The sequence below is a fragment of the Ptychodera flava genome (genome assembly GCF_041260155.1).
Source record: "Ptychodera flava strain L36383 chromosome 23 unlocalized genomic scaffold, AS_Pfla_20210202 Scaffold_24__1_contigs__length_23054250_pilon, whole genome shotgun sequence".
In the NCBI taxonomy this organism is placed as follows: domain Eukaryota; kingdom Metazoa; phylum Hemichordata; class Enteropneusta; family Ptychoderidae; genus Ptychodera; species Ptychodera flava.
Genome location: NW_027248278.1, coordinates 978,837 through 1,006,013, shown reverse-complemented (window position 1 = coordinate 1,006,013; position 27,177 = coordinate 978,837). Strand labels below are relative to the sequence as shown.

The 27,177-nt window shown below is 38.7% G+C and overlaps 1 protein-coding gene across 1 annotated transcript; it reads right to left on the bottom strand.

Annotated features, from left to right (window-relative positions):
• Positions 1-706: 706 nt before the first annotated feature.
• On the bottom strand, positions 707-27,177 carry LOC139124765 (26S proteasome complex subunit SEM1-like). Its single transcript, XM_070690876.1, has 3 exons — positions 27,039-27,177; positions 14,313-14,409; positions 707-1,694 (listed from the first exon to the last, which is right to left on the bottom strand). Exons 1-3 carry the CDS (start codon positions 27,112-27,114, stop codon positions 1,640-1,642), a joined length of 228 nt encoding a protein of 75 aa, XP_070546977.1. The 5' UTR covers positions 27,115-27,177; the 3' UTR covers positions 707-1,639.

The following is a 27,177-nucleotide window of genomic DNA, read 5'->3' as shown; positions in this document are numbered from 1 at the left end:
ACCTTGGCATAAGAGTTAACTGTTCTGTACTGAATGTACTGGCAGGAATGTACTACTGATTTGCCTTGAATTAGTGTGGAATTGGAAATAAAAGAACCAGGTATTGATGACTCAAGCTGCTGTGTCTCTGTGCGTCTCTACCGAACGTTACATGAAGATTTGTAAAAATTTGACAAAAAATGATAGTAATACAGCAAGCCCTAAATATTTATCAATGAAAGTTGAGTGTTTACATGCCTGAATCAGACATATAAACATACACTTTCCATCCTTCAGACGTGAAAAAAACCCAGAAATGGTCATCTTTAGTCTGTAAGGGTAACATGCAACCAACAGGAATGTTTGTTTGAGGTTTAACTAACAATGACATTTTTCAAGTCTTTCCCAGTATTTTGCATTGAATGTTCTGTCAGGAAAGTTTTACTCTCAAAATGACATGAAGTTTAATTTAACAGTGACATTTTTCAAGTCTTTCTCAGTATCTGTGTTCTGTCAGGAAAAGTCTTATTCTACTCTCAAATAATGTGCCTAGCTGTGTAACATTGCATGTTGTTAGCACAGTTAACAAGTTGAATTGCAAAATATAATAAAGGAATAAGAAAACACGCTTGTTTTCTGGAACAGAAATAATTCAGATGATGTTGTCCTTTCACTTTCAGAAGGCCTGAAAAACTAATATGAAATGAAAACACAGGAACCCTTGGTGTGGTTTTGTTTGTGTTGTTATTTGCTGTGTTTTGTAATTGTATACGTACAGAGATGGAATCAATGGAAGAACAAAATAACAAGTTTGAACAAATGTCAAAGACTGACAGCTAGAGAATGGGCAGGGATGTGAGAAAAGCAGCTAAATTACTTTGTTATATGCCTGATGTATGTTTGATTTCTAAAGGTTACTGATAAGACAAGTGGAAACTGCACAAGTTGGAATGATCTTAAACATAAACACAATGTGAATGTAACATTGGTAACATGTCATGAAAATGTGTCAAATACTTGTAGAAAGTAAACCAACAATGTCATTACTTACATGTCTTCAAAATATAAACACAGTACTGTGGTGTAAACTGGCATGAAATAAAACTGTATTTAAGTTGTACTAGGAGAATTCTGTGCTGTTACAGTATTAATACATTATTAAACATGCATTGGCCGCCTTAGTTTTTTTCTACTTTAGGGCAAATGGGCAACCACATAAAAGGCAATTTCAAATTTCCTACAGGATACACAAAAGGGGTTCTTTGTATTTTGATATGAGTCTGGTTCTGCACAGACCAGTGTAAAACAAGCTACATGATTTTCTTTACAATAATCTGGTGGTTTTCAGCAACAAGTTGGAATGACAAGGGAGTTTGAGATGTTGACAGGTTATGTACTGAATAATAATCACGTCTGTGCCGACGAGCCCGGGTGATGTTGATGGAAAGTGTCCATAGGATACAGTGGAGCCCGGGGGATGTTGATGGAAAGTGTCCATAGGATACAGTGGAGCCCGGGGGATGTTGATGGAAAGTGTCCATAGGATACAGTGGAAGAGACCAAGTGCCAGAGGAACCAAACATACAATAATCTCTTGTAATTGTTGAGTCAAAACCATTCATCAAAACAGAAAGTTCCAATAAGTGTTCTTTTATAGAAATCATGATTGCATTGGTGTTTGATCTACTCTGTGTCCCTGTTTCTCCAATTCTGTCCTGTGAACAAAAACAAAAATTTAAATTAGTAATAACCTGTGATCAGATTACAATGCAGAAGATCTAAAGCTATTTTGATTGAAATCATTGAATTTAACATTAATTGCAATCATTGAATTTAACATTAAATGCAATCATTGAATTTAACATTAAATGCAATCATTGAATCTAACATTAAATGCAATCATTGAATTTAACATTAAATGCAATCATTGAATTTAACATTAATTGCAATCATCATTGAATTTAACATTAATTGCAATCATTGAATTTAACATTAATTGCAATCATTGAATTTAACATTAAATGCAATCATTGAATTTAACATTAATTGCAATAATCATTGAATTTAACATTAAATGCAATCATTGAATTTAACATCAATTGCAATCATTGAATTTAACATTAAATGCAATCATTGAATTTAACATTAATTGCAATAATCATTGAATTTAACATTAAATGCAATCATTGAATTTAACATCAATTGCAATCATTGAATTTAACATTAAATGCAATCATTGAATTTAACATTAAATGCAATCATTGAATTTAACATTAATTGCAATAATCATTGAATTTTACATTAATTGCAATCATTGAATTTAACATTAATTGCAATCATTGAATTTAACATTAAATGCAATCATTGAATTTAACATTATTTGCAATCATTGAATTTAACATTAATTGCAATCATTGAATTTAACATTAAATGCAATCATTGAATTTAACATCAATTGCAATCATTGAATTTTAACATCAATTGCAATCATTGAATTTAGCATTCTTTGTAATCACTGAATATTTAGAACATTTATTAAGTATGTTACAATGCAGGATCAGAAAGTTTATAACATCTCCTACATATTCTAGAAGTTGAATGTTGAAGGCAAAATTTGGTCTCAACCACAGGCGACCCATTAAGTATTACTGAGTTTTTCACACTGTTTTCTCTATCATTTTCTCTTCTTTCTTCATGCTCTGAATGATCGGAATAAATAAAATAAATGGTTTATATAACCTAACCTAACCTAGCCTCTGTGACTCTTTATTTATTTTACACTCCATTACAAGGACGTATATCTCTCATACACACATGCTGTAATTAATTAGTCAACACAACTAATTATGCTAATCCGTAGACTTATCAGAAGTTGGTCAACATCGAAAAGATAGTGATGTTAATGAAAAAGGAGAAGGTATGAAGATCTTGGGAAACATGTCCCGAGGACGTCCGTAAACCTAGTGGACGCTTATATATTCATGATATGCGCAAACAAACACTGCTCATTATTCAAAAATAAACGGGAAGTTAGATCGAAAAGAAAGCTGGAAACGCGCATGCTTTTCGTTGCCAAGCGCCAAATTCTAACATAACTAAGCAGACATGGTCCTGCTCCATGTAACAAATGTTACCCAGAAAGTATCGACCGGCCAAGCAGAAAAAGATCGCCGTTTAATGAGTTTTTCAACAAAATTATATAGATGTATGTTTCACGTCGTCGTTTTCTGGGAGTGAATATACCAAGTATAATTTACAAACCGCGTCGTGATTCAAGGTACAATGGTGACATATTAGCAGCAGCACACACTGGAGAATTTTGGCCAGCACTGTGAATTTTTTAAACCAGTCACCTTCATTTCTCTGCACTCGCTATTAACTCCATGTCTACCGGTAACATATCGTTATTTTCTGTCTCAACGTACGTACCAGCAACAGACCTTTGACGTCAAAGTCGGTTGTTTTCTGGTATACGGGAGCAACCAAGCTCATGACTGTTAATCCTGTTAATCACCCCATCCCCTCCCATACTGTTAATCCTGTTAATCACCCCATCCCCTTCCATACTGTTAATCCTGTTAATCACCCCATCCCCTTCCATACTGTTAATCCTGTTAATCACCCAATCCCTTTCCATACTGTTAATCCCATTAATCACCCCATCCACTTCCATACTGTTAATCCCGTTAATCACCCATCCCCTTCCATACTGTTAATCCTGTTAATCACCCATCCCCTTCCATACTGTTAATCCCGTTAATCACCCATCCCCTTCCATACTGTTAATCCTGTTAATCACCTCATCCCCTCCATACTGTTAATCCCATTAATCACCCCATCCCCTTCCATACTGTTAATCCTGTTAATCAGCTGATCCCCTCCCATACTGTTAATAGTGTTAAAAACCTCATCCCCTTCCATACTGTTAATCCAATTAATAACGCCATCCCCTCCTATACTGTAAATCCTGTCAATCACCCAATCCCTTTATAATAATAATAATAATAATTTATTTTTCTAAAGCGATTTCCATCAATAAAATATCAAACCGCTTTACAATAAAATACAAGATGAAAATACAATAATAATAAAAGTACCATAAAAATGCTCTGGTTAAAATACAACAAGTACATCAAAATACTCCGTTAAAAATACAAACTCTACAATGCAACATGATACGTACATCAAAACGATGACTTAATCATAGTACTTTCTAAAAAGATATGTTTTCAGAGATGTTTTAAAAGAGGCAACAGATGTTGACAATCTAATTTCTTTTGGTAGGGCATTCCATAAAGTGGGAGCAGCATTAGAAAAAGAACGGTAACCAAAATGTTTCTGTTCCCAGTTCACCGGCTCCAAAATTGGTGTGAACGCTGAGCGTGTAAACCGTTTAGGAACGTGAACTGTGATAAGATCAGAAAGATAAGCAGGTGCTTGATCATGCAAAATTTTATACACAAAAAGAAGAATTTTGAAATTAATTCTAGCATGAATAGGCAACCAGTGAAGCTCACGTCTCACTGGTGCGATGTGTTCATGCATTTTTGTGCGTGTAACTAGACGAGCAGCAGAATTTTGAAGTAACTGAAGTTTACAGAGGTATTTGTCTTCGATACCGAACAGCAAGCTGTTGCAGTAATCGAGGCGTGATGTTACAAAAGCATGCACAAGTCTTTCAGTGTTTGTGCGATCTAAAACATTTCTAATACGACCAATTTTTTGTAGAGCGAACGATGCACATTGACATAATTTCAAAATTTGAGTACTCATATCTGCACAACAATTTAAATAAACACCAAGATCACGAACAAATTTAGACATAGTAACATTAGTGGTCCCTACTCGAAGAGATGACAGATCAACTGATTTCTTAAACTTTGAACAGAAGTGGATCACTTCTTTCTTAGCATCATTCAAAACCAACCGATCTTCAATCATCCATTGACGAATATCATCAATACAATGTTCAACCTTTCCATACTGTTAATCCCATTAATCACCCCATCCCCTTCCATACTGTTAATCCCATTAATCACCCCATCCACTTCCATACTGTTAATCCCGTTAATCACCCATCCCCTTCCATACTGTTAATCCTGTTCATCACCCCATCCCCTTCCATACTGTTAATCCCATTAATCACCCCATCCCCTTCCATACTGTTAATACTGTTAAAAACCTCATCCCCTTCCATACTGTTAATCCAATTAATAACCCCATCCCCTCCTATACTGTAAATCCTGTCAATCACCCAATCCCTTTCCATACTGTTAATTCCATTAATCACCCCATCCCCTCCCATACTGTTAATCCTGTTCATCACCCCATCCACTTCCATACTGTTAATCCCGTTAATCACCCATCCCCTTCCATACTGTTAATCCCGTTAATCACCTCATCCCCTCCATACTGTTTATCCTGTTAATCACCCCATCCCCTTTCATACTGTTTATTCTGTTAATTACCCCATCTCCTTCCATACTGTTAATCCCATTAATCACCCCATCCCCTTCCATCCTGTTAATCCTGTTAATCAGCCGATCCCCTCCCATACTGTTAATACTGTTAAAAACCTCATCACCTTCCATACTGTTAATCCAATTAATAACCCCATCCCCTCCTATACTGTAAATCCTGTCAATCACCCAATCCCTTTCCATACTGTTATCCTCGTCGCGATAAGTTTACACACACCAAACTTCTGATGTATTTAGGTATACCGCTGGTGATGTTGTTGTATTCTTACATATCTGATATCACATTCCCCCCGTGAAGCCGTCGTTTTATTGAGGAAGTGAACGTCGTCATGGGGAGTCTACGAGATAAGCTCAAAGGGTCATTCACTTTGGGCCAAGGGGTTGGTAACGGTCTGTGGGTTGGTGAAATAAAATGTGAATGGTACAACTACACTCTCACTTGTCTCACGTGTCATTTATTTAGAATAATATATATTTTAACTGATTTCATTTTCACATGCGGATTTTTCATTGGTGCTAGCCTTCCTCAAAAATGTCCACATAGAATGAGTCCCTTTATACAAATGGTATCAACTGCAATCACTCCAAGCGCGCGAATATTGACCTGTAATGTTTCACAAAGTACACACGCGCGCATTCTGTGCACTGACCTAGCCCTGCGTACGATGCTGTGTGTTCCGCTACAGCTAATCGCCCCGCTCACCACAGCCCTGCAAAGACCCGTAAGTAGGGTCGGTGACTTAAATCCATTTTGGGACTTGACGTAAAAAGCCAGATTACTGCCGAAATTCAGCGTTCTTGGGCCCAAGTCGTATCCCTGCCTACCTCAGCTACTCGATTGCTTCCAAAAATGCCAGTTAAATAACCGTCGATGTCAGCAACTCTCTCGCTAGCCCTGCGTACGATGCTGTGTGTGCTGAATTTCGGCAGTAATTTGGCTTTTTACGTCAAGTCCCAAAATGGATTTGAAGTCACCGACCCTACGTACGGGCTGTGGTGAGCGGGGCGATTGGCTGTAGCGGAACACACAGCATCGTACGCAGGATTATGCACTGACCAAGCGACATGTACCAATTTCAAGTGAAGTATTGCGGGACGAAAATACGTAAAACATATTTCTAACTTGTGTGCCTGCTTAAGGAAAATATCTCAAGTTTGAAAACGGCTGAATTTCAAATTCAGTATCGGAATGACGAAGGAGACACTATAAAGTTATCCAACAGTAAACTCGATGTCAATGATTTGTATTGTTGCTCAGAAACTCTTCCGAACGCGGAATACAAGCAGGTAAAATTAGAGGTCGTAGAAGATTTCTCTCATCAAGTACGCGGCAAGCGACTCTCTTCAAAATGACGTGAGTTGGAAGAATATTCGTTCGCCTTATCCCGGCTTCGTCGAAAAGTGTACTTGCAGTGTCGTTCTATTTATGTTTTGCTCTGTAACTTGTTCTGCAGGTACCTGTGATATCCTCTTGTAACTATAGTTCAAATCTCGTTTCAAAGATGTCGTATATAGTTCTGTGGGCAGGGCAAGGAATCGATGTCACAGATTTCACTATTTAAAAGCTCCGCGCGAACTTCGCTGGCTGTCATCGACGGCTTCCTTGTTTTCAGATACTCGACATACTTGACAACATCTGCGGAGCTTTACACTCAGTGTCAGTTTTCGGACAGGGTAGTGAATTTCGCCCAAAGCCGTTTCATAAATGACGAGCACTACGAAATCTTATTATCATACCTTTCGAAACTTTATGGTGTTTTATCCTCAAACTGCTAACACCGACAGAAGTGGCATTTAGGGGGTCAAAGTTGCCAAATTTTTGACCCATGTTGAGTGCGTAGTAATCGGACTGCTATCGCAATAATCGGACGTCGTATTTGGAATATGATTATAGGGGCTAAATACTGATATTTTGAAACTTCGAACCCCGATTTTCAATTTCGTTGTGTTTAGAAAACTATTTGGAAATATTTCGTGATAATTAGTTACGTTTAATCCATGGACGACGCAACTGTATTTCGACGTGTATAGCGCTTAGATATCGGACACGGGCTGTTTCTGTGTGTTGCGTTCGACATCTTGTATCGTACGGTGTGGCTAACTTCGCCAAGTTTGTAGCCCGAAATAGCTTCTACCTAAAAAAAGAAACTATCCAAAACGGGACAGTAGCGTCACCTGACTTAATATGCGGTAGCATGCCTTGTAAAACGCTATCAATACGGAGCGAAGTAAGTACAACGAACAGCATGTCCGAAAACTGAGGTTGTCCGAAAATCACACTGAGTGTACTGAGTGGGCGTCCACTTGCTCTAGCCGTTACAGTAAGACCGGTTTTCTTGAATCACCTCAAAATAGTTGCCACCACTGTTGATGCCGATATATTTTTGTCCTGAGCAACAGATCTTATAGAGTGTCCATTCAGCCAAAGCTGAATTATTTCAGACCGCACTGTCGGGCGAACCCTTCGCTTCGACGACATGATCGGTGGAGATAGTTTGTGCGCGGGGACAGACAACGTAGTGGTTGATACCATTTTATTAGGGTTGGAAGGAATGATTGGTAGTAAGTTCACATGTATATTTTTAAGGTTATAGGCCTACTGGTGATAAAAGACGAAAAGCGAGAGAAACAAAAAATAAAGCAGTGACACTTGGTAAATGATACAAACAGTAAGAAAATGAACAAGAGTCATTGATTTAATAAAATTTTATTTTTGTGTCCTCATTCAATAAAGTGGAATATTCCGTCCCATCTGTACAGCCGCCACTTTTATGGCCAGGCTCAGCTCCCGGTGGAATTCCAGAAGCGTAAACAGCATGTGTAATTCTACCTGATTACTTGGGTGATTACATGGGAATGTAACAACATCACCAGCGGTATACCTAAAGACATTGGAAGTTTGGTGTGTGTAAACTTATCGCGACAGGGATAATTCCATTAATCACCCCATCCCCTCCCATACTGTTAATTCTGTTCATCACCCCATCCACTTCCATACTGTTAATCCCGTTAATCACCCATCCCCTCCATACTGTTTATCCTGTTAATCACCCCATCCCCTTTCATACTGTTTATTCTGTTAATCACCCTATCTCCTTCCATACTGTTAATCCCATTAATCACCCCATCCCCTTCCATCCTGTTAATCCTGTTACTCAGCCGATCCCCTCCCATACTGTTAATACTGTTAAAAACCTCATCCCCTTCCATACTGTTAATACAATTAATAACCCCATCCCCTTCTATACTGTAAATCCTGTCAATCACCCAATCCCTTTCCATACTGTTAATTCCATTAATCACCCCATCCCCTCCCATACTGTTAATCCTGTTAATCACCCCATCCCCTTCCATACTGTTAATCCTGTTAATGACCCAATCTCTTTCCATACTGTTAATCCCATTAATCAACCCATCCCCTCCCATATTGTTAATCCTGTTCATCACCCCATCCACTTCCATACTGTTAATCCCGTTAATCAACCCATCCCCTCCATACTGTTTATCCTGTTAATCACCCCATCCCCTTCCATACTGTTAATCCCATTAATCACCCCATCCCCTTCCATACTAATAATCCTGTTAATCACCCCATCCCCTCCCATACTGTTAATCCTGTTAATCACCCCATCTCCTTCCATACTGTTAATCCCATTAATCACCCCATCCCCTTCCATACTAATAATCCTGTTAATCACCCCATCCCCTCCCATACTGTTAATCCTGTTAATCACCCCATCCCCTCCCATACTGTTAATCCTGTTAATCACCCCATCCCCTTCCATATTGTTAATCCTGTTAACCACCCCATCTCTCCCATACTGTTAATCCTGTTAATCACCCCATCCCCTTCCATACTGTTAATCCTGTTAATCACCCCATCCCCTTCCAAACTGTAAACCCCGTAATCACCCCATCCCCTTCCATACTGTTAATCCTGTTAATCACCCCATCCCCTTCCATACTGTTAATCCTGTTAATCACCCCATCCCCTTCCATACTGTTAATCCCGTTAATCACCTCATCCCCTCCCATCTTGTTCATCACCCCATCCCCTCTCCTCGTCAAAACTAATTATTACAAATTAATATAGGAAATGTGAAGGAGAAATGCACAATTTTGATTTGAATTCAAGGACTGAAGGTTTTAGTGAAATGGCTTCCCTGATTCGCTTTACATATCAAAATGCAGCCTTTTGACTCTGTTGTAGCCAATGTATGTAGCTCTGGTTTTGATTGCTTGTATGTCTTCCTACGTAGAACAGATAGCGTAGGTTATGAGTTTGAATCTAGTAGAAACATTCCTGAATTTAATACAATCCCATGTGGTTTAGGGTTATTGTTATATTTGTGTATGTTTAGTATTTAGGTAGTCTCACATGTATACATGTAGGAACATTTTTTGAGTCACGGCACCATTACCTAGTTACATTGCCGTTAAGGTAATATGGGCCAAGAAAGTGAAACACTTAAACTTTTGTTCAATTTGCATAATTTACATTAATCATATATGGCTGCCAACTATCCGACAAAATAACATAATTGGCCATATATCACATATTAAACAAGCTATTTCAGTGATTTCAAAGTCTGACTCTAGTACTTTGGCTCATGGAATCATTTTGGAGGTATAATGTTTCATATACCGGTAGGCACTTCATTAATTTGCATAATTCCAATATGGCGGCCAACATTCCTACAAAAGACATTTTCGGTCATATACCACATAATATTATATAGGGCTCAGCCCTTGGTTTCGCGCCAGGGGTTAAGATTGGCAATGTTATTTGTATTGATTCGTGATAAACTGTAATTGTTACTTCATAAACGTTTATATGACAACTATGCCCAGTTTCCCAATGATGAAAGCAGTTCACGTACTTACACGACGTCAAACCCTGCAGCAGGGCAGGTATAGATTTTCTGTAGCGTGTAAAAATTTTGGACAAAAATTGGCAATTTTTACAATTATGACGTATTATGCAATAATTATCATTGCAATGGTAACCGCACTGCCCACCTTCCACTTGCAAGCTGAAAACCAGTGTTCGCGGTGACTTTTTCTCCTCGCGTACGGCATACGCATTAGTCTGCTAAAATTGCGTAATGGCTGGATTTGAGTGCGTAATTTCACTTCCGCACTCGATTGATGAAAAAACTGACAGAAAAATACAATGTGCCGTTGAATAAACCTACACTACATATTCGGATTGTACGATGTAACATTATTTTAATGAAAACAGTTTAACGAACAACTTGAACAATGTTGAAACGTAACAGCGAAGGGTATACATGCAACCGTCACAACACATCGGGCAACCCAAAAGTTAGAGTTATGGCAGCTTATCCAGACGGTTTCTGGACGTTTCGGCACCAAGTCGTTTCGGCCAAAGACGTTTCGGCCTTCCAATTTCAGGCCCCAAGTCCGAGTCGTTTCGGCACCGCAACCCAAGACGTTTCGACACCGCTGAAGGCTACCTGTGGGAACTAGTGCTGGAGCGTAATGTTACAAATCAAAGTACTAAAAAGTATAGTGTCAACAAACATTCACGTAGGCCTACATGCTTAATCTTTGTGAGAACATGGGAAGAGACCGTAAGAAAAAACTTCATATCATTTTCAAATCTGTGACACAAGTTTATCGATATCAATAGCCGCCGACACGGAAAAAGTTTGAAAGCGGTGAGGAAACAGCACGGCAAAATTCACACAAAATGCACATGAAGTACTGGTCAGAACGCAAAGGTCACGCTTACGAATATGACGGATCAGTCAATTACTAAATAGTTTGAAAAAAATCGAAACACAGATGCCGAAACGTCTTGGGTTGCGGTGCCGAAGTGACTTGGGACCGGAAATTGAGAGGCCGAAACGACTTGGGCCGAAACGACTTGGTGCCTGAACGACCAGTTACCATCCAGACACTTCTGCAGTGTTCAAAATTTATCGGGATTCTGACGAGCTCTACCGATGAATCATTTTTTTCACGGACTCGTAGAGCAAAGTTGAAAGAAAACAGATTTGTCTGCTTCGACGCCATGCTGCATGTGTGCTTGATCAAAATTTGGGAACAGCGAGACGCGATGATCGTGCATGGTTGGCATTTATGTAATTTGTCGCAACATTTCTGTCAATCACTCACTTTCAGAAACTATCGCTCGCCTGAAAATTAGCAACGTAATTCATAGGCACAGCTGACACGATAACGTGCCTAACGTGATAACGTGTGGACTACGATGCCGATTTTTCAGACAACGCCCAGAGAATCCAAACTTTCCACACAAAATGAGTGATTGACAGAAATGTGTGGCAACAAATTTCGTCTGGTTGTCGCCTAAGCTCAGTCGTGGGGAGTGCTTTCGGTGTTATCCTTTGCGTATAGAAAATGCATAAGGATGAAAAAAATGCGTAGAGAGTCAATTTCAATGCGTAAATACGCACGATTTTTGCGTAAACGCGATCTCTGTGAAAACTATAGCGTTCCATCTAAAAACTTGCAATTTTTTAATCTAATTATTGACACAGGGGGCGCTCTTCTATAATTCAATCCCAGCATTCTTTGCGTATGCCCCCGTTCATATGCACGACAGTTTTCTCCGTTTATCTATATCAACGATACTTTGTATCAGCGACAAGGTGTATAATAACATTTACTGGCTAATAAAAGAGGTATATTTTATAAAAGGCATGTTATATCATAGTAATTTGTTTCGTTTTTGTTTATTTACGAGTACTCAAAAAAAACATGGCGGCGCCCAGGAAAGAAGGGTACACTTCCGGTTACTCGCATAGTATATTATGAATAAGGGCATGCGTAGTCAGTAAGCCGCTGGCGCGACTATTAAACAAGCTATTTCAGTAATTTTAAAGTTAAAAATATATTTCTTAGGCATGGACAAACGTTTTTCGAGATGCAAGCTGGCAGCCATATTTGATTTATGCAAATTAGACATATTTCCCCAAGGTGGATTTGAGTAAACTTTTACTATGTTGTTCTGGGTACCTCACTTAAATGCATTCTGAAGAAAAAAATTCTGTTGCAACTTGTGGTGGGTTAGGTGCCAAAATCTCGTAGATTGACTGGACTATAATATCTGTCCGCGACAGTGTGCCCACTGAGCCAATTTGAAGCATCATGACACAGGGCAAACCTGCCTGACGCAATTGAAATTACAAGTAATCTGAGGCATCACTGACACAGTTGTAAAAAGCCTGCCAATGACTACAAATGCATAGCAGATTCATAATTTATACAGATAACATGTTTTCCTGTAGTTTTGAGTAAAAAAAAATCTGAAAACATCATTTCTGTAAGTCTCCATATTGATGCTACGTGCAGATAGTAACTTATCTTGCCGATCAATCGATGGGTAAGGAAGCAGCCATTGTTGTTTTCACTGTCTTCTCACTACATGTTACTCATGCAAGAGTATCAGGAATCGGGAAAGACATACGACCATAGAGGGCGCTATACTTCTTATTGCTGACGTATAGGATAAAGCCCGAGTACGAGGGCTCTTCTGGTATATAAAGTCCAACCCAACGATAAAATGTCGAGGCCGCAGGCCGAGACATTTTATCGTAGGGTTGGACTTTATATACCAGAAGAGCCCGAGTACGAGGGTTTTATCCGACTTAAAAACTATCTCCCCTGACTGATATCTTTTCGTTTTCAATGTGTTTACGTCAACCGTCCCCTTTGTCAATGTAACATGTTTAGGATATGAATTAAAACTTTTATTTGTGAAATAGCCTTCCAGTGTATTGGAACATCCTATAAATGCCCTGGGGCACATTATATAAATGCCCTAGGGCACAGCAGATTTTGTGTTGCAGCTGGTTTCCGCTGTGTCACCAAATTTTAATATTAAAACGTACCAGATGTCTACAGAATATGACATGTTCACTTTTGATTGGACAGTACTTTACTGCGGCGCTGTCATTCGTTCCTGGAATTTGGTGAACAGGGCTTTACGAGTAAATAAAACACCCTGAATTGAGCACTCTGATTGGTCAATCAACAGTAGATAGTTTTTAATTTTTAGTTATAACCTATTCATGCATGCGGTGACGCACAGCATGTCAACTTTCCTTCAATTTGACTCAAAAAAATTGCTTTTCACCTGCCTTTAAAGGGCACACTGGTCCCTGAGGCGCATTCTACCTTAATGCGACTCTTACACATACCTTACATTGAAGAGTGCCACTGTACAAATAGTAGGGCAATGTTTAAACAGGAATGCCCTTTATAAAAGCCGGATTATCATAAATTTATGCAAATGTAAGAAAGCCACACTACTGATTAAACATGCGGTGTTTGGTTCCAGAATCCCATAATTTTGCCCATGTTTCAGGCGTTCATTGCCATTGAATCTTGCCCATGATGTCTGTGAACATATTAGCAACCAAACTTGAGTCGAAAATAAACGGACGAGATGTTCCGTTCTTTGTCGCAGAACACATATATTTCAAAATGTGTTCCCTGTACGACCATTTGGCCCCTCTTTGCATATGTCACAAAAGTGCCCATCATGATTACAAATTTATCACACCGTCAAAGCGATGCTATGTGAATTCAAAAATTCCCACCCAGTGTATGTAAATAGCTGCGTCATCAGTAATCCCCTATTGTGCGCCCACGGTCCTGTAACTTCCCGTTTAAGGTAGAATCATAGACCCTAGAGAAGGTCTATGGCAGAGTGAGCCTTGGAGACAGATATACTGACTTTCAGATTTTTACAATACATTTCTGATCAAACATTCATGCAAACATATAAATACAGACTCTTCATGTACAACCACAATGTACTGTAATGGACTAGATTTTGAAAATGGCGGTAATGGTTTAACTTACCTAAGTTGATTTGAAAAGTCATCTTCTACATTATCATCATCCCAGTTGTCTTCCCATACATTTACATCCTCTTGATCTTCATCCTGCCCTGTCCATTCTATCCAAAGATACATGAAGAGGTTATATCCAACAGCTTGCAAATAGATTTCATTTTTCTTGTCATACATGTAGCTTATTCAACACAGAACATTTTACAATTTTAAATGCCCCCCCCCCCCCCCCCCCGCTAAATTATCAGATTTATCTAATATAAATGTTATTACTTGATGAAATATTCAATGGAAAACAAAATGACAAACTGTTGATGGGCTGTTGACACATTCACTAATGCGAGAACCTGGGCTTGAGAAGGGCATCTTTAACACACTGGCTACATGTCTGCTTGCAGCAGCATGTGAGGTTTTGAAAATGTTGTAAATCAAAGTTTAAGATATATGTGTGGCTTAAAAAAGATAAATGAAACATCTTATCAAGTAGAGGCATAACCTATACAGTGATCTCCCCAGGATTTTCTGATAGAGTGGTGGTTAATTTGCATAACAATAAATGTAATTGTTATGGTAATGAGTTTCTATTGTTTACCAAAAATTATAGAGTGGCGGCCACCACTCTATAATAGCTCTGGGGAGAACACTGCTATATATACTATTTGGGTGTTCAAATAAGTAAATGCCACAAAGCTTATTGCAAATATCACAAGCCAGTCAGTGGAGTTCCTAAGATTGCACAAAGTATTAGAAATTTCATTCAAGGTTCAAGTACTCCTTCTGCATGTATGGTCTATAGTAGCCAGTGTGCAGCGTTTCATCTAAAGATGGAGATGGGGATCCCCACTGCACCCCCTAGCAATTTATCAAGGGGGTACCAGCCCCCAAGAAATGGTGTCAGCCACTCACTAGAGATGGAAGTAGAACACATGAACTGGTGATATTCCCCTAATATCCCCCGTGTTGATGCAATCCTGGATGAAACACTGACTGCGCACCCTGGTAATTTCACTGGATTTCCCAAGTCATGTTACATGTACCGTATATGAACTGGCTTCCCTTACTACATCAGCTCACGTACATTAGAGGACATTAACGGCAGAGCCTCCCATTAAAAGGGCACCAAGCTATGGCAGCGTTCATTGTGTAACTTGACACCAAACAGGCAACACGCGGGCACACACTCAAGAAAATGCCACTTTTTAGTTTTTTCCAGCAGCAAAGATGCAGACGAACTGCCAAGCAGTCAGCGTGAAGCTGCTGCTGATCGAACAATGTGGTTATATTCAAATTCGAACGTGACTGGAAGACGATTTTTTAGGATATTCGAGCGTTGGTTGCTGGGAATCAATGACCATTGGCGATTTGAACCGACTGTCAATCAAAAGTTTGTATCAACTCTGTTTGCAGGATTAGCAAAAGGTGACAAAAGGTTGAGATCAGTTTGTGTAATTAATGTTATAGAAATCAAACATTGTACTGGCCAAGTATTTGACTGGAAGGAGAACTCCATTAATGCGAGAACCTGGGGTTGAAAATTGCGGCTTTAAGAGGACAATTGAAAAGCTCCTACACTATTACCCTATGGTGTATCTTTCCTACACTATTACCCAATGGTGTATCTTTCCTACACTATTACCCTATGGTGTATCTTTCCTACACTATTACCCTATGGTGTATCTTTCCTACACTATTACCCTCTGGTATATCTTTCCTACACTATTACCCTATGGTATAGCTTTCCTACACTATTACCCTATGGTGTATCTTTCCTACACTATTACCCTATGGTGTATCTTTCCTACACTATTACCCTATGGTGTATCTTTCCTACACTATTACCCTATGGTGTATCTTTCCTACACTATTACCCTATGGTGTATCTTTCCTACACTATTACCCTATGGTGTATCTTTCCTACACTATTACCCTATGGTGTATCTTTCCTACACTATTACCCTATGGTATATCTTTCTACACTATTACCCTATGGTAACCACCTATTTCTGTAATAAGGTTAGTGAGAGTCGTACATCGAAGCAACTGTTTGGTATCACACATAAATTACTTGGGTCTAAAAAAGCCTCCCCTACACCAACAATATTCCCTGCAGTAGAACTTCCACAGCGTTTTCTGGACTTTTTTTTTTCAAGAAAAAGTTGAGACAATCAGAGCCAGTCTTGATTGTCAAAATATCTCCCAGCCTTTGAGCTCAGAAAGTTGCTTTCGAGGTATGCCTCTCAGTAACTTTAATCTTGTAAACGATGATATTGTAAAGAATGTCATTTTAAGTTCCACTGCAAAGACATGCGACCTAGACGCAATGCCGACCGATTTGTTGATAGAATGCTTAGACACCGTGTTACCATACATCACATGGGTTATCAATCGTTCCCTTGCATTTGGCACATTCCCTACTAATTTCAAAACTGCTCTTGTTAAACACTGCTGAAGAAACAATCTCTTGACCCAAATCAACTAAAAAACTACCGACCTGTCTCAAACCTTTCTTTCTTGTCTAAAATACTTGAAAGAATTATTCTATCACAGTTGAGTGTTCATCTTACTTCCCACAACCTTTTGAACCCTCTTCAGTCTGCATACAAACCACACCACAGTACTGAAACTGCTCTATTGAAAACAGTCAATGACATTCTGACCTCCTTGGACTCTGGCAAAATTACCATTCTCACTCTCTTAGATCTATCTGCTGCATTCGATACTGTCGATCATGGCATCCTCCTCCACCGTCTTGAACATACTTTTGGCATCTCCGGAACTGCTCTATCCTGGTTTCAATCTTACCTCTCAGGCAGAACTCAGACTGTAGCTCTATCAATGGCATACGATCAACAACATCATCTATCACTTTTGGTGTCCCGCAAGGCTCAGTTCTTGGACCTGTCCTATTTGTTTTGTACACTGACCCTCTTTTTAGCCTCGTCAGAAAATACTCATTAAATCACCACGCCTTTGCCGATGACAATCAATTATACAAGGAAACCACAATCGATCAAATAAAATCAACTGTTGAATCTGTGCAAAGTTGTATCACTGCCATCAAGCAGTGGATGACATCTAATAAACTCCAGTTGAATGACAGTAAAACAGAGGCAATACTTATATCTTCATCCAGACAAGCTGCCAAATCATCTCTCCCTTCATCCATAATTCTGGGCGATTTTGATATAATTTTTGCCCCAGTGTCAAAAACTTAGGAGTCACACTCGACTCTAACATGAATATGTGTGAACATGTGCAGAATATTTGCAAAGCTGCATACATTCAAATTAGACAAATTAGCTCTATTCGTCACTTTCTCTCCGTACAGGCTACTCAAACGTTGGTCTCTGCACTTGTTCTGTCTCGTTTAGATTATTGCAATTGTCTCCTTTCTGGTTGCCCTAAACAGCTTATAGACAAGTTGCAAAGAGTGCAAAATGCTGCCGCTCGTCTCGTCTGTAATGCTAAAAAGTATGATCATGTTCAACCCCTTTTGCAAGAACTATTTACACTGGCTGCCTATTAGTTCTTATATCCTCTACAAAGTTGTATCTACTTGCTTCAGTTCATTTATGGGCCCAGACCACAATATCTCTCTGAACTTCTCTACATCAATACACTCCAAAAAAATACTAACTCTTCTGCTCTTCCTCAGATTCTCAATATCTCAATTAAGAGCTTCCACAAAGACATTTGGCAAGAGATCTTTCTCTTAGATTGGCCCTGCATTATGGAACAAACTTCCTTCTGACCTTCGCCACTCCAACTCTACCCTTTCCTTCCGCCGTTCCCTCAAGAATTTTCTCTTTAACGTAGTTAACCTTTTTCGTTTACGTAGTCTCCAGTCCCGGTGGTTCAACATTTCCTCTGTTATATTGTATTGTCACTATTGCGCCTAGAGCTCTGTTAAGAGATTAGGCGCACTACAAATGTACTTTATTATTATTATTATTATATCTTCTTACACTATTAACCTAGGCGAAATGAGTATGCTCGAAAGCGAACATCAATGAAAGTTTTGGATTCAAAATCGGCTGATTTCTGCGGAGAAACTGCACGCCGTATTTCCGAGGAGTCACCCGTGGTTTTGCCTATAGCAGTCTGCAGGGCTGTGATGGGAGGCCGTATCACACCGGTAACACACAGCCCTGCCATGCAGAGCTAGAGCAAGTCGATGTGTATCCACAAGCCACTGGACCCTGGGGCAAATGCCGGGCCAGGTACTTCTCCACTCATTTTACATGTAAAATGTAACGAGATAATAACCAGACAATGATGTTTGAAGCGGAAGCCAAGATCATTTTAAAAAGAACAACTAACTTTTCACCAAACAATTTGAACAGTGAAACAGTAAAGCAAACTTTATTGACAAACACAGTTACTCTACCCACAGGGCCTCATAAGTGGCTATTTAAGTCAATATTACAGCGTTTTTCTTTTTTCAATGTTACAAATAAACCGGCTGAAGAGCACAACATTTGTGTAGCTGTCTTTTGTGTAGCTTGTATTGGCATGTATAGTGCACCCTCAATAGGGAGTGTGATCATATGTAAATGCCACCTTTAGTTCCGTGACCTCTAGCCATGCCTACTTCCTGTCCTCGCTATGCTTACTGTACTAATTACAGTAAACACAGCAACGTCTGTACGCATGGCTGGCCATATGGCGAGGGAAGTAGGCATGGCTAGAGGTCACGGAACTAAAGGTTGCATTTACATATGATCATATTCCCTGTTGAGGGCGCACTATACATGCCAGTATTCTTGACCGCGGAGTGACGTCACTTTCACCTCACGCACGGGAGTGAGGTGAATTGGGATTTGACTATACAGGACAGTGAACAATGCAGAAATTATGTGACAAAGGACAGAACTTAGTGTTTATCATTGACATAATGCTGAAACTTTGAATACTGGTGTAAAGGTTGAAAAATCCGCACTTCAATATTTTGTTCTCACAGCAGTGTGACGCAAAAATGACGTAAAAACCGCAAGTTCCTGGATGTCCGCGGTCAAGAATACCAGCTACACAAAAGACAGCTACACAAGTGTTGTGCTCTTCAGCTGGTTTATTTGTAACATTGAAAAAGAAAGAAAAACGCTGTAATATTGACTTAAATAGCCACTTATGAGGCCCTGTGCCCTACCCAACTAACCTGTTAGCTATAAGTAGTACACAGTGTGTACGAAACATGAAATTTCGAGCCACACTGCACGGAGCATCAAACGGAATTAATTGCACTTGTATGTGGTGTGATGGAAGCTCACAACTTTACCTAAAAATATCAGTAACTCCAAAATTTTGATAAAGCACTATATCCCTGTCTTTCAAAGTAGTATTTTCCATCAGAAATTTCCCCGAAGGATTCTCATGTCACTCTTCCATCGTGCGCAGCAAGCTTGTGTAGGTCACCATGCTGAATTCCTTATATGGTCAAGACCCCTTATCTTGATTGTAGCAGACCTTAACAAAAGCCACCTAGCTTGTCAAAACCGTGGCATGGCAAGTTGCTATTGCTATATAGTATTATGAAGGGAAAGGAGTGCCTCTCAGATATTAGTGTTTTCAACCTTTTTTTTTGGGGGGGGGGGGCAATTTTAATGAAAAAGTATCAATCATTTGGGCAATTATAAAATATCGCAATTATGCGGTGTTGCTCAAATTTGATCAGAATTGGTATATACCAGTATGGGTTACCAATGATCAACAATAAATGTTGTTTCTATCTGTTCAGTGGAGGAAAATTCTACGTTGATGTTATGGCAATGATTTCTGCACAGTACAACCAGAAAAACAACAAGAAATATTTAAACCAGAAAAACAAGAATGACAAAAGTAATTAATAGGGTTTTCAGGTGATTTTTTTCTTTTGACCCCACCCTAACAAAAATGGTGTCATTGAATAGATCTCTCTCAGTGCTCTGTAATGCTTTTTACCCAGTAGAAATTCGTGCACAATAACTCAAGTTACGGCATTTTTATTAATGATTTTTTCGCCTTATATTTGGACAATCGATTACATTGAAAGTATTGGATCAATAGAGTAAACATTGGCACCGATTTGATAGCTAATTAGGCATAAAAAATGAAATAAACTTTCATATCTTTGTCATTTCTCACCCAATTTTCACCAAATTTTCAGTAATTGAAGCTTACATTATCAGCTTTGTACTTTATAGTTTACCTATAGTTTACCGGACAACAACACAGCTAATTTACATAAAATATTATATCATATTTAATAATTTTCGTAATTCTGAGATGAAAGCCAGGGAAATTCCGTCTTTCCCACAGTATTTGTCTTTTGTAATAACAATTACACTTTATTTCTTGACATACCCATAGATTATATATCATCAACACTCAAATGTCATAATGTGTATTATCTAAATTTCATCAGATCCAATGGATTGTCGCCATGAAAGCGAGAAAAATTTGGAATTTACTGAATATCTGATATCGACAAATATTGCAGGTATTTTGAGAGAAGAAAATTGGCCGATCCCCATCAAACAATGGAAAATTAAGGTGTCTCTTCATCATGCTGGAATATTCCATTGTGGTTGCTATGGAAACTATTGCCATTAACAATGCACAAATAACCTTAAACATTCAGTTTCATTTTAATCATTGTGCAGATAGCCCAATCAAAAAATGAAATTTCTAAGCTTATTAAAAGAATTTGTCTGATGTGTCAAATACGATGAAATAATATACTAGATCAAAGCAGGACATGTCAGTTGTATTGTAGTTCATGTTACCATGGAAACAACATCATTATGAGGTAATACATGTATATCAAACAATCAGTTATACATCGACACATTAATTCTTGCGGGACTTAATTTCTTAGGATTTGCCCAATTTCCACCTCAACGAGTGTGTTGCTAGTCATAAACAACATTAATCTCTCTTTGTCTGTCTCCAGCTGGCTGTCTGCATACATGTGTTCGTCTCTGTTAATTTTGCTTGCCCTAACTGAAATTTATGCAATGAACTTACATGTCTGAAAATGGCAGAGCTAACCGAGTTAGTATACCAAGACAGTGCCAGAGGTTTGCCGAAATTTCAGCCAGGGGAGCCATAACAGAGACAAACAGACATTTGCAGACAGCCAGACAGAAACAGACAGAGACAGATCATGTTGTTCACAACTAAGAATACATTCATTTGGGTGAAATGAGGTCAAGTCCTTAGAAAGCCAGGTCTAAAAGCATCAATTTAATCATGGAATTTACTGCTCTCTATTTCAGATACACAGAGACTTCTGTCACGCATCAATGTGTGGACTCTCAACAGTCTAAACACTGTCATATGATAGAATGTGATTGAATATACATGTCATATCGACAGATGTTACAATGTTCAGTGACTGTCACTGGGGGGGGTGTCAAGTCCACGGTTTCATTAATTAACATAAATGACGTGTTGAATACAGTTTTCTGTATCATATTTGCAAATCACTGAAAGTGTCTGCTAGCCAAAAATATGCCAATCAATTGCACAATGTGTCCTCAAGCAAGAGATCCCCTTTTTTGAAGTCCATCAGTAAAGGAAAGCACCATGTAGTGTCATCGTCTTCCTCATCATATTTTATGAGAAATTCAGTTTTCAAGTAGCAAGCACTCATATTCAGCTTCAATGTCACCGTGGTCTCTCTCCATCTCATCCAGTGATCATTTCAAACTTTGATTTTCAGTGGCACTAGTGGCCACATATCTGGGCTGCATGTTTTGCTGTTAACTTTTTCACAGAAAATGTAGCCTTCATAAATTCTTGTTTTGTTGCATGCCGTTTGTTACAGTTCAGCTTAGTGATCTTGTCATGCAAAATTTTGCACCTGGCATATAAATTTGCATCAGTCAGACCAGCTTCTTTATGGCAGCAAATTCTTGATGGAGGCGTTCCCAACTCATTTCACAGAAAATTGCATCAGACAATAGTCATATATTTCGCCATTTTGAATGAACGATTGCTGAGCCATACTGAAGGCTAGCTGTAGAGAGAAAAACAAATCAGGATATATAAAACATGTCATACCATCGTAAAAAAGAATCCATATTAATTCTTAAATTCAAATTTTCCGAATGAACTGATATTTAAGCTTACACTTGAATTTTGATTAGTTTCCCCACACTAATTTTCTTTTTCAAAATGAACTGATAATTTGGAATTATGTTTCAAAATAACTTATAATACTGCTATAAAATAACCACAGGTAACGCCCTCTACGGCAGTACTTATATTCTTACTGAAAACTACTCTCACTGAGTCTCACTTATCTTGCTAAATTTTGATGAACGAGGACCTTCCTTCAGATGTACTTACCAATGTTTATTACAAAGTCATGCGAAAAACTCCATTACACTTCAATTTAATCGCCAAACGTCGTTATTTAGTAAAAATCTGGCGATGTCTGTCACCCTGCACAAAGCCTGATGATCATTCGGGGATTTCTGGATCAAATTTCTCTTACAGACTGAAGCAATACTTACTTTGTGACCCTAAAATATCGATTTCTAAATAAATTACACTCTATGAACCCTTTTAAATAAACCATGATTATTATCCACTGTTTTCCGAAATGAAATACTCTCAAAAACACCTCCTTACCGTGTAATTCCGTCTTGGTCTTCGTCTCCGCACGCGTACCACCCCAGCGGAACACAGTCAAGTTCTAGAATCAAATGACGCTACTTGCCCGGATGTAAACAACTCTTGACGGTACCATTTAGAAATCGGGCCTTCCGCACTGTCTAAGTGAAGTCAATCCCTCTAAAATCCAGTGATATAGCATGTACGATAACCAATTTTTAATAAACATAGGGCCAAAGTCCCTGAAGCTACTATAGACATGGATACAAAATTAAGTATTTCCTGACTGTATGAAATCATCTCACTTAGGTCATCCTAGGGACATGTAAACCAAATATTTAAGCTGTCTGACCAGCGGTTTTGAAAAAACAAGCGACTCAACAGTTGACAGCGCTCTGCTGTGTTATGTAGAGTTAACCTTTTGTGACACATGTATTGATGAAGAAGGTGGATATCTTTGATAGCTCATTTCAGGATGGCCTGACCAAAAATGTAAAAAAATTCTGTAAAAATACAGATTTGCATATTTCATCAGACTATATTAGTCTATAACAGCAAATAAACGAGAGTTAATTACATTCTAATTAAAGTAAACAAGACTTGCTTAAATCAAGATTTACGTCATAAAAAAACAGCATATCTGTCAGGTTGTAAAGAATCTTGAGCTTGTTATCTTTTAATATCAGTATTTTCATCCTACTAACCAAGCACATTTTAACTTTCAAATTAACATTGTAAGTAAGTTCTTTTGAATAAGTTGAGACTGTACGTACTCAGAGAAAGCACACTGAAGAGACAAATGTTTGAAACTTAAGAAGTTCAAAGTCATCAAAAGCATTATAAGGAATCATGTTACACTTTCATTGCACTGTTTACACAGATTGCATAATTGCTATAAATAGCACGAGGAATCTTACAGCCAAGCTTTACCATAAAAACCCTATCACTTTGACCACTCTTTTAATTGACCACTCTATTTTTTCCTCAAAAAGTAATCTTATTTTATCCTTACCAAGTCAACCATAAATGGAAATTAGAACTTTCTCTATCTCTATTTATTTGACCACCCTATCATGACAAACTATTATGAGCAATTTCTTTTAGATAACATAAATGGTGGTTCAGAATATATCAAAGTTGGGATTCAGGAAAGTTGCCTTTACATGTTTTAATCCTCAATTCACGATGAACTGTCAAAAAAAGTTGAACTTTCTGATAATTCCACACTAAAATTAGTTTGGCTTTGATGATTTCCAAATTAATTCAATTATTTAAAATCATATTAATTATTTTTTTCTGGGTGAATTGATAGGGTTTATACAGTACAAGAATTACATACAATGTAAGTCAAACTTTGACCAAAAATGACAAAAAAATTCCTTAAAAATACACATTTGCATATTTCATCACAATTTGAACAAATCTAAGTTGGGTTATCCCGAGGGACCTGTATACCAAATAACAAAGCTGTCTGACCAGCGGTTATGAAGAAGAAGATTTTTTACCAAAAACACCTTTTTTGGCATTAATTTGCCTATTTTCAACAATATCAAAAAATTAAAAAAAATAGTTTCTCAAAATCATATTTTTCATCTACTCAACAAATATCAAATCAGTAAGTACTGCGGTTCTAAAGATATTTGAGTGGACGGACGCCTCACAAACGGACATACATACATACATACATACATACATACATACATACATACAGACTGACGACGGACGCCGGACGGATACCCATCCCAATAGCTTCTATAGACTATAGTCTATAGTAGCTAAAAAGTTATTTATAGGTTTAAATTAGCTGATTCAGGTGAAAAAATATGCCAGTAAAATAATGTTTTTACCGCAATTTCCATATTTCTTGACCTATTTTTTCGGAAAAAACCTCCCATCCAAGCTTACCTACCCTTCTTTCAAAGTGTATGATTTTCGTAATGGTACAGTCCAGACCAGTGATGCGGACGTCACGAAAACCAAAGCATGTCATAGTCAACCGCCAAGAAAATCAGTGCCGCGACTTTCCGCCCCGCTGAGACCGCTCGCTGAGCTCATTTTCGTACTTCGGTGCCCCGTTATTTCAAAACGGTTTAATGTAAGGGATCTAAACTTTTATATATTGCTGGAAATATATCTGACAACATTTTTCAATATTTTATTTTTTCGTAAAACTCTCCATGGCTTTTAATTTAGAAAAAGTTTGACCGAGTGCGGTACTCGAGCTGGCCTGTTACGCTGTGACGTCACGCATTCTGAAAACCCTATAATTAAGTTCTAACTTTAGGTACTGGAGGTCAACTTTAGAAACATGCATAGCAGAAACAAGCCCCTCTTAGTTTAGTATAAACGGTCTTCCCCCATCTACTTATCTGGTTCACATTGGCAACCCAACTGAAATTTGGGCCGACGCAAAATAATTGTCCTTTTGGGATTAAATTTGGTCCATGTCCACACCTACCGGTACCAGAATTAGGGCCGATGTAACTTTACCTTCGTTTGTGACCTCTGACCTGTCAAAGTTCAAAATGGCGCATTTGAATATGGCACGCTGTTTCTACTGTTCATGATTTTCCTGTGTTTTTACGCACAAGAAGGGCAAATATGACTACCACTCACCCTTTTAATCATCGGAGAGATCTTCACTATTATTGGATGAGCATATGGTATATATAACTTTATAAGACCGCATTGGAGAAATAACCAGTGCGCGGCATTTTTGACATGCCCCTCTGGTCTATTACGTGCACTGTGGAATCGAATGACATGGTCTCGTTTGCGGAACAAAGGTTGGTGGGAAGTTCTGCGTACATGGGATGATATTAAAAAGTAAAGACTGGATTGAAAACTTTCGATAGGTATAAACTTTAGTTTCAAATGTCGTTTGTTTTGTGCGAATAGGGTGACTAGTTCAACTTCGATCCATGGCGGAGGCCTGGTCAACTGGGACCAGGGCCGACGTAACGTGTCCACACTGGCGATTTGCGTCGGACCAAATTTTGCGTCAGCCCTGAACCCCCCTTCTAACCGGGACCAAACCGAGTCGGCCCAGGGCCGACTCAGCGTGTCAACATTGGTTTTATACGTCGGCCCCGGCCCAGGTCCGGACCTGGGCCGACGCAAAGTCGTCAATCTGAACGTGCCAACTGTCTATGGTTGCAGCTGGTCTGTTAATATGTAACAGTTCATAAACAATGACAGGAAATGAGTCAAGATCAGTGGAGTTGGCCTGTTTCTCACTGGCCTGCACATTTGCAGGATTTCACTTTTTCTTACCTCATTTGCACATTTTTGACACTGATGTGTTCATTTGAACAAATTCACATCTCAACCCCTGCATCTACCTGTACACCAAATACTGAGATGGTAGCTTTGGCGGTATGGGAGCCTTTGTGTGTGACGGACATACATCCGCACATACCCACAAATATACAGACATACAGATATGCAAATCAGATGCAAATGAACTGATTCAGCTTATATAGCATAACCTCACATTGGTACACCAAATGTGAGCTAAAATGAACTTTACAGCAGTAGTGAAAAAACCATGTTAAATGTCTGCATTAGACAATCACTTCTAGATTTGTAGTCATAAATGTGATGAAACATCTAACTAGTATTTATTTCTGTTAAACACATCTAATACGGTAACTGGCAAGAATTCCCATAAACACCGAAAACATATTAAATTAATTTCATTATGGTAATGTACTTTTTTACAATTAACAACTTTACTGTTACAGAAACGTTTTTAAGTTCAGTGAATTAGCCAAATGTCCCCTCGCTCAGAAGCCACAAGAGAAGACCATTTCCACTCCAAACTTTCATTTTTCGCCTTGCCCCCTCTCGCGCTCTCCCCCCCCCTCGTTCGCTACGCCCACTCGTTGCTCAGTCGCTTCGCTCCCTCGCAGTCCACCTGTCTACTTTCTTTAAAAACCTGGCTACTTTTTAATATGAGGACAACACTGCAATGACTGACCATGACAATGTAAAACTTAATTGGTTGGCCGAGCGTGTAAAACGATAGCCCGAAATGAAATGCCAAGACGTATCTCTAAACAATGTGACAGTCTACTGATATACCTCTATATCTCATTAAAATAGAATGATTTTCACCTCGTCTTATCACCAAAATACATACCTTCTGCGGGAAATTCTTCGAACTCGTCGTCCTCTTCGAGCAATCCTAAGTCGGTTTTTCGTGCTGAGTCCGCCATATTGATAATATGTCCTCGTTCGGAAGTATTAGCTAAACATCTTTCTGGTGTGACATATTTAAA